Raw genomic sequence first — 9,060 nt, forward strand, 5'->3', positions numbered from 1 at the left:
TGTTGTTTTTTGTTGTCTTTTTTAAAGTAAAATCCTACATCATTCAGTTCCAGGTGACTAAATGTTGTGTTCCTTTGTAGACACTCTGTGATCTGGAAGTTGTAATGTGGAAATGATAAACTGAGGATGAATGTGGATGAAACTGAACTTACGTTTCTTCAGAAATTTCAGGTTGCTCATAGTGTTTTGTAAAAAGATAATTCCTTAAATGTGAACATTTTTCAGAATGCACTTTTTAGCACTAAAACAAAGGAAAAATGTGGAGTTGTGGTTATTTATAGGTTATCATGCTGTGATTTTACTGGTTTTACTGGAGATCAGACTGGACTGAATGTGGAACCTGAACTAAGATGATTTGACTCCTCTGATCTAATAAATATCACACAACAATAACATACATAATACATTTATAAAATCTCCCATCTTATGTCATTTTATAAAATGTTTCCACTGTAAGACCATTTACATTAACTTTACATCAAGCTTTGTTCTTACCAGACGCCTCTGGCAGCTTTAGACTGAAATAACGGATGTTGATCTGAACCTGGAAAACACAACAGCATTATTTCTAAAAAAAAAAAAAAAAAAGAACACATTTCACAAACTATCTGTTTACATTTTACTAAACTGTTAAAGAGTACAATATGCAGAGAAATGCATTTTGGGTGGCAAATATTTAGACACAGCTTAAATATTTTATATTTCCAGAGACTTTTTGACAGTTTTCATTCAACACTGGAACTCACCAGGATCTGGAGCATCCGGCTGAAGAGCAGGGAAGTCATTTTCAAAGACAAAGGTACTGTCATAGTTTGGATTTATCTGCAGAAAAACAGCCAGACAAACAGACATCAAGAAACAGAAGATAAAATCATTGTGTTTTCCTCATACGGTGTTTGGTTTCTGCATGCGTCCAAAAATCAGCACAATAAGTAAAGAAACATACACTCTAATTAAAAAAATACTGTCAATGTTGTGGTTTTTAGTTGTGCTTTTTGTGTGTCAGAAACAACAGAGAAACCCCTCAAAAGCTGAGAAGTCTGGATGAAGCAGATGTGACGTTATGTCCACGCTTCTAAAGCCTCGTTTTAGTTCTGGTTTTGGGCTAGCAGCATGCTGTCATCTTTGCATCAGCTTCATGTAAGTCTAATGACAGACCGGCTCAGAGGTCTGTTAAAATGTCACAGATTTACTATAAACTGCAGAAAAAACTTGCTCAGTGTGAAAAGAAGGAAAACCTTCAGAGAATCAGTGTTCAGATCTATTCATTCAGCTGTTCTTACCTCTCCATTTGCTCGTGTGTTTCCTGGACAGAGCGGGTTTTGAGGGTCGAACCTGGGAATGTGCTCCTCGGGGGGTTTTTCTACCTGACCGGCCCACGGTCTCTTCATACGGTGGGCTGACACCAGGACCCAGCTGTCCCGCAGAGGGTTGTAGCGCAGGTGCTGATGCTCTGAGGTCCACCACACATGGAATAAGATACGACAGCGTAATAATAGATGCATACAGGCGGGACAAAGAGTGACCGACAGCAGAGTGAAGTAATCAACCAGATAGATTAGTCACTAAGTTATCTGATTCCTCCTTGAATATTACTAAGCATGGCTGCAACTGGTAATTAATAGCATTATCAGTTATTGTAATTTTGAGTGGGGATAAAAAGGCTATAAAATGAAAAAAAAACATTTAGTGGTGGGATTACCACACATATGAAACACATCTAACAGGAACAAATTAGTGCCATAATAACAGATAAATCTGTTTAAAAAAAATAAGGAAATAAATGTGTAAATATAAAGAGAAAGAAATAAAAAATAATAAATGAGAAACAAAACAAAAAAACAAAGGGAAAAGGCAAAAGCAAACACAAAAATTACCTTTATATTTCCATATTTTTAAATAAATTTATTATTATTTTTAAATGTATTCCTCTTTGTATTTACACATATATTTCATTATTTTTAACAGATTTATTTTTTCATTTATTCCTCTTTATCTTTACACATTTGTCATTATTTTTAACACATTAATTTTTTTATTTATTTCTCTTTATACCTACGCATTTATTTCATTTTTTTTATCAGATTTATTTATTTATTTATTTATTTATTTATTTATTTATCTATCTTTATATTTACACATTTATTTATTTAGTTTTTAACAGACTTATGTATTCATTCATTTATTTATTTTATTTATTTATTTATTTACATATTTATTGACTTATTTTTTTTAACTGATTTATCTTTTATTATGGCACTCCTGTGGTTCCATACAATGCTGTTGCAGCAGTAAAAGCTGCAGGAAATCACGAGTCTGCACAGCTGGCGGTGTGTTCTGTTGGATAGAAGCATTCTGTCAGAGGACAGATAACTTACTGACATCAATAAACCTAGAAAAGCTCTTTTAGATTGGAATTCAATATGACCGAACTCCACTGAAAGATATTGTAATTGAAAGATTAGACTGGAATATAAACATTCAGCATCAGGATAGACTGTTGTTAAATATACTGCATGTTCTGACGTGATCTACCAGTGAATTCGGCTAGTAAACATTTCACAAGTATAGATTGCTTTGGAGTAAACATGCGCTTCCTAATCATTTAACTTTGGCACGTGGTAGCGGATAAGTTAATCTAGAAACTGAAAAACTCTCTAGGAATCCAGCAGTACAGCTTACTTGTATATTTTAGGGTTTCTGTACATGATGGTTTAGAAAATTAAGGCTAAACTGACAGGTTTACAATGGAATTGGGAATTACTGACTGCATAGAAGTTTGGAGCACTTCTGCAGGATATTCTGAATATATTAATCTGAGTATTTTATTTTGGTAAGTTGAAAAAAAGAAAACATACCTTTGGGGTCAAAACTGACGTCTTCTTTCTCACTCATGTCGGTCACTAATGCTGTTTGCGAGCTGTCAGTTCCTCTGTGTTACATTATTGAACTTTAGCTAACTGATTTCCAACAGAACCCCTTGGCCTATTTCCTGTTTTCTGACGAGCGACAAAGCGGGCTGTTTGGGACAAAATCATGTAAAACGACAACCCTCTAATAATCAAAAAATAGTATTTAATCACTACATATCAAAAGCATGACACTAAAATGTTTAATTAAGCACATGAAGTTCAAACAAATCGTTTCTGTCAGGTATTTTTTGCATAAATGTGTAAAGGGGGTTTCTCGGTGTCCTGGCAACCCCGGAGCCGCCGTTGCCTACTCGACGTCCTCGCTCTGTGATTGGCTGAGCGCCGTCAGCTGGACTCCACACTTGGAACAGCCCAGCCGCCTCTGTGTCCGCATGTAGCTGAAGCCGCTGCTCCGTTTCTGTGTCTGTGTTTTGTCTGAAACATGTCTGTAGTAAAAACGGGTTTAAGGCTGCTGGTGTTCGCCGCAGTCGCCGTCCTCTCCGTGCTGCTGCTGCGGCACTGGATGGCCAACAAGAAGTACGTTTTCAACAAAGAAGACGTCGCCAGACTGGCCAAACAGTACGCAGGTGGGCTTTAGCAGTTTCTGAATGGAAATCTAGCCTCACAAGTCCTAGATTACCATAATTTAGGTTCTTACCTCCCTGAAATCCTTGTGTAAATGTGTCTGTTCTCAGGACAGGACCATGAGCAGGCTTTCTCCAAAGTGGTGGTGGAGCTCAGGAAAAGGTAATGGGGTGAAGTCCATGGGAGAAATCTGGCATACATATTTACTAAAAGTAAAATGAATCTAATGGGGTTTTTTTTATGATCATGTCTTCACAATTTCCATAATCAATTGTTCTGGAATTTGTAGCCCGTCCAAAATGACTCAAAAATTGTCTAAAATGACTTGAAAATGATCCATAATTGCAGAAGATTAGTCCACAATGACATGAAATCTGTCCTAAATGACTTAAAAATTAGCCCAAAGACACAAAAATGATCGAAAAGGACAAGAAGAGATCCAAACTGATATCAAACTTGTTGAAATTGACAAGAAAATTGTCCAAAATGACTCAAAACTCGTCTGGGTCAATCTACAATTGAGGGACTTTTGAAGTCCATGGCATATATCTTGAAAACCACACAGTGTGTTCAGTGGATGTGGATTGTCTAGTGTAAATTTCAAAGCCTGATATCTTGACATAACCGAAAAAGCCAAATGCAAAGATTCCAGTATTTATTCTTTTATTTATTCATTTACTTTCTGTACATTTTGTTATTTGGATGAAGCATCATTTTACAGCAGCCCTAATATACAGCTCTATACCCATGTACACTGATAAAGTACAAGAAAAGATTTTGTCTCCAGATCTTGTCTGAAAGCAGCTTTCCAGATTGGTACAAAACTGTAAAAGTGAAAGGGGTGGATCTGACCTCTGACAGGGTGCACTTTGGATATCAGGAGGAGGAGTCCTGATCCAGCCAATTTTTCAGTGAATCAAGTACTGGTTTGCAGCTTTCCCCTTATTTAAACTCAAACTGTCTTTTAATAATCTACACATAAGACAAGAATTCACTTAAACATGAGGGACTGCAGATTTGTGCTGCATGTTTAAAGTCCGGTGGCTAATAAAGTGTCTCTGAACCAGGTATCCGGGCCACATCCTGCCAGATGAGGACCTGCAGTGGGTGTTTGTGAACGCTGGAGGCTGGATGGGCTCCATGTGTCTCCTCCATGCTTCCCTCACAGAGTACCTGCTGTTGTTTGGTACCGCCGTGGACACCGGAGGACACTCAGGTGAGGAGAGACGAATCGATCACTTCCACAAAACATAATCTAAACGAGAATCAGAATAATTACAGGGATGCTTGAATTAGGTAGAGGACGACTGGACAAAGAGTGTGTTGTCTTCATGCTATGAAGCTGAAAATGTCTGCTCCTGTTTTCTTTGCAGATGTGTTTTACCTCCCGTTGTTCTCTTCTGTTTAGAGCACTCCATTAGTCTGAGTCCCCGTCCTCTTTCTGTTTCTGTCAGGTCGTTACTGGGCAGAGATTTCTGACACCATCATCTCCGGCACCTTCAGACAGTGGAAAGAGGGAACAACCAAGAGTGAAATCTACTATCCTGGTAACACATTTCAATCTGCAGTTTTAGAATTTTTATCGAGATCAGGGGTGTCAAACATGCAGCCCGCAGGCCAAAACCGGCCCTCCAGAGGGTCCGATCCGGCCCACGAGACGACTCTGTGGAGCTTAAAAACGAGAGCGAGGACATCACCGGCAAACTGTAAATTAGTAAAACTATAAATTCCAAATAATTTCTAGACCATGACAACTTGTTTTGACCATGAAGTAAAATACTAGGTTGTTCATTGTTCCTTTGTCATATTGTGTCTCATTTTTGTAATATTTTCTTGTCTTCTTGTTGTTGTTTTTTTTGCCTTTTTTTGTCTGACTTTTGTGTCGCTTGTCTCACATTTTTTCGTTTTTTTTTCCTTTTTGTCTTCAAATGTTTTTCATCTCATTTTTGTAATTTTTTGGCTTTATTTGTTGTTTTTGTATTATTTTTGTCATTTGGTGTTTGTTTTTTATCTCGCTTGTGTTGTTTGTCGACTTTTTCTCATTTTGTTTCTTGCTTTTATCATTTTTTGTGTCCTGTTTGTGTCTTTTGTATGTTTTTTGTCATTTGGCCTTTTTTTGGCGCTTTGTAACTTTTCTGTCAAATTTTTTTGTCTTTTTGTTTCGTTTCATGTCGTGGCTCTCATATTTTGTCTTTTTGTTCTCATTTTTGTCATTGTAATGTTTTGTCTAGCTTTTGATGGAGTATTTTTTGTCTTTTTTGTCTGACTGTCGCTTTGATCATAAAGTAAAATACTATATTGTTCAGTTCCAGATACCTGTGATTAAAATTAGAAGTCGTGGTTATTTCTAGGTTATTATGCTGTGATTTTACTGGTGCGGTCCACTTGAGATCAACCTGGACTGAGTTTTGCCCCTGAACTAAGATGAGTTTGACTCCCCTGATCTAAATGATTTCTGTCTGTCTCATCTTGTTTCCTTCCACCCTCTTTCCCCACAGGTGACACCATCGTACATGCTGTAGGAGAGGCCACGTCGGTCCAGTGGAACGCTGGGACGTGGATGGTGGAGTACGGCAGAGGTTTCATCCCCTCCACTCTGGGTTTTGCTCTTGCAGACACCCTATTCAGCACCCAGGACTTTGTCACCATGTTCTACACTGTCCACGTCTACGTCAAGGCTCTGCTGCTGGAGGCCGGTACACTACTCACAGAGGCTGGAGTCTTCTGAGGCGGTAGAGGCTCAGACTCAAGGACAGGAATGTCAAAAGTTCACCTTGTCATGCCATTTCGTCCCTGACTGCACTGAGGGAAAAAAAAACTGTGCTGATAAAGTGCAAAACATTTCATATTTTTACCCTGAAGTTGTAGACAATCCAAAATTGCATCAGTAGAGTTTAACTCATGTTCATTCAAGTTCTACACAAGAAAATGTTTAACTCCACCTCAACTTGTGGTCTCAACTTTTCCCACAGGACATCAAACTGATCTGAAACTAGCCAAAATCACACACACCCAAGAGCATTTCACTCTGAAACAAGCCCTGACCCGTTGCCTGGAGTTTGGCGATGACACTGCATCTTCCACCACTCAGTAAGCATTCCTGTTAGAGCTCAGACTGCCTCAGTATAGTCACTGAAGTCTTCATATCAGTATTTAAAATCTGGCCTTACAACTTCTTTTGCCAAATCTAAGATTCATCTGATAAAATATGTCCATGCATTTTGGAGTATTAACGAGTAACTTCAGATCGTCAAACTCTGACTTTCAGAAGGGTTGCTGATAATTGTACGTTTGCGGACCAAGGACTTACTTAAAAAATAAATATGCAAAGCTTAATTTGCCATTCAGAGCAAACAAAAAGTACATAATGCACACAAAGCTACTATTTTCTTATCAGATACCCATTTCTTGTTTATATGCGTGGGGATTCTCTGCAAATGGGGGTCCTGAACTTAGCTTTAAGAAGATCAGAGTCATTAGAAACCAGCAGAAAGAAGCGCTGATGCCAGGCTGCTCCTGGCATTTGGCACCATTTCCTCATTCATAGCTGACCTGTTTGCACTATGTATATTTTTCTGAAAATGTTTAAGACTTGAGAGGATGTGCTGATGATGAGAACTGCCTGGACGATGCGTGTTGTGATCTCAGATTCTTGTCAGCTGAGGGACAACTAGAGGTTTTATTTTTCTAGTTACTGTCTTGGTGTGTGGTCGACTTCTTCAGAGCTTCAGTGCAGCGGCGGCAGATTTCAAGCAATTTTAAAGCGGGAATTTGCACGCTTTTCTTCAAAATTCAATATTGTTTTCACACTAAAATCTTTTAAAACTAATCAAAGCTGCAGCCCGTGACTTTTTCTTTTTAAATTGCAAAGAAGAAAATACTCAGCTGCAGATGTGTGTTTGGAGGAAGTCCTTTAAAATGAAAAACACTGCAATTCTTCACACTGTAACTGTTTCATCGGGAACTTTTATGGCTCAGATATACTGGGGAGATCATCTTGAATACTATTTGGACTCAGCTCTTTGGCAGCTTTTGTTCATGGTCTGGAATTTTGCACAAACACAGTCTTAATATAACGCTGAACAGAAACTTAACCGTGTCTTTTTTTTTCTCACTTTTTCACAAGGTTTCAGTTAAACAAAAAGTATACTGTGGTTAACTAAAGTAGTAAATGTATTGCTGTACCAGATGTGCAACTTACTGGGGGTAAAGATAGAAACTGACGGTGCCAGACGAAATAAATGTTTTTGAAATAAAATCAAACATGCCTCCTTTACTATTGTTTATTTTCATAGGATGTTTTTGAAGATTAGTTTCAGAACAACAAATTTTTCTTGTTTTGTTCATTAAGTAACTACAATGCATGCTCGACTTTAGCAAAATTGTTCATTTATAAAACCAAACACTGCAGCTGACGGCGTGCTTGTACAAATATATTACACAAAAGAATCAAAGACATATTCAACATGCAAAGTTAAGAGCGATGACAGATCTGATTTGCCTTTGAGTTTGATCTTTACAGAGAGACATGTAGAGCACTCCTTTATGTTGTAGGATTTTCAAACATGTCAATGGAAAAATCCATAAAATTCATAAAAAACCTGATCAGAAACAATGGAGCCATGTACAACCATAGTGTATATATCGCCTTATTCATCAGTAGCCAATAACAACAGTTAATATTTCACTGCATAGGACTGTATTTGTACTGAATGCATCAGGTATGCTAGCACAGATGCATTTCCTCTGCAAAGCAAACAAAGCCAAGCAAACGATCGATCTTTGTTGCAAAAACAGAACATGAGTGAAGCCACAAACCCGACTCTATATACTCCAGAGACTTGATTTAAAGATATAAAGAGTAAAGGCTTTGGGTTTTAGGGACTGTGGGTTGGTGGAGGGATGGTGCATGTGTTATTCAATAAAACACATCCGTCCTCGTCTCTGTCTGTAAATGTCAAGAGGATGCAGACAACCTGGTTTGTTGTTGGAGCCACAGCAGAGTAGAAGATTGTGTTTTTTCTGTGTGTGTTTGCATGGAGGTGTGTGAATAGTCATGCATGTGCACCTGTGTGTGCTGCTTGTAGCATGTGTGTTTCTCCTGTATGTGTTTCCATATCATCCCGCATATAGATTTAATGTCCGTGTAACAGACTGCCCTGACCTCACTGCCCTCCTCCTGTTTAAGCATTAAGAACCTGTGCTGAAATACCAGCCTGCCTGAACAGTAGTCGCCCCTTAATAGGACAGACGGCAGCTTGTTTGACTAATAGTCTGGCTTCCTGCAGCCTGATGATGTCCGTTACACAAACACAGAATTAGGGACGCAAGTATCACCATGGATACAAACGCACCCTCAAAAATACACACCGCCAACACAGATATATCCATCACCCACATAACACAGGATTCACCACAGCACCGAAGAAAACCGCTAACACACAACTAGAAGAACAAAAAGTGTAAAGTGAACCACTAAAAAGAACATCCAGGCCTTCATTAATGTGTCTTTCATGTGTCTTTCCACTTTCTAGTTTATCACATGCATGAAATATTAGAAAAC

General features: G+C 38.3%; 2 protein-coding genes across 2 annotated transcripts in view; one reads left to right on the forward strand and one right to left on the reverse strand.

Moving 5' to 3' along the window:
- galt (galactose-1-phosphate uridylyltransferase) overlaps positions 1-3,148 on the reverse strand; it is a 39,683-nt gene extending 36,535 nt beyond the window's left edge. Inside the window, exons 1-4 of the mRNA XM_022192644.2 lie at positions 2,859-3,148; positions 1,284-1,453; positions 747-822; positions 496-544 (exon numbers count right to left, since the gene is read on the reverse strand). Coding sequence (XP_022048336.1) covers positions 496-544; positions 747-822; positions 1,284-1,453; positions 2,859-2,895 — 332 coding nt within the window. The 5' untranslated portion in view covers positions 2,896-3,148. The remainder of the gene's footprint in view (positions 1-495; positions 545-746; positions 823-1,283; positions 1,454-2,858) is intronic.
- Positions 3,149-3,252: 104 nt separating this feature from the next.
- sigmar1 (sigma non-opioid intracellular receptor 1) lies at positions 3,253-7,773 on the forward strand. The gene is made up of 5 exons (XM_022192658.2): positions 3,253-3,499; positions 3,608-3,659; positions 4,565-4,713; positions 4,952-5,044; positions 5,996-7,773. The coding sequence occupies exons 1-5, from the start codon at positions 3,355-3,357 to the stop codon at positions 6,223-6,225; spliced, it is 669 nt and encodes a 222-aa protein (XP_022048350.2). The 5' UTR covers positions 3,253-3,354; the 3' UTR covers positions 6,226-7,773.
- Positions 7,774-9,060: the final 1,287 nt, after the last annotated feature.

The sequence above is a fragment of the Acanthochromis polyacanthus genome, chromosome 18 (genome assembly GCF_021347895.1).
Source record: "Acanthochromis polyacanthus isolate Apoly-LR-REF ecotype Palm Island chromosome 18, KAUST_Apoly_ChrSc, whole genome shotgun sequence".
Classification (NCBI taxonomy): domain Eukaryota; kingdom Metazoa; phylum Chordata; class Actinopteri; family Pomacentridae; genus Acanthochromis; species Acanthochromis polyacanthus.

Coding starts and splice junctions, on each gene's coding strand:
- sigmar1 (XM_022192658.2), top strand. CDS start 3,355: ATGTCTGTAGTAAAAACGGGTTTAAGGCTGCTGGTGTTCGCCGCAGTC. Junction 3,500..3,607: donor ACTGGCCAAACAGTACGCAG/GTGGGCTTTAGC, acceptor GTCTGTTCTCAG/GACAGGACCATGAGCAGGCT. Junction 5,045..5,995: donor GAGTGAAATCTACTATCCTG/GTAACACATTTC, acceptor CTTTCCCCACAG/GTGACACCATCGTACATGCT.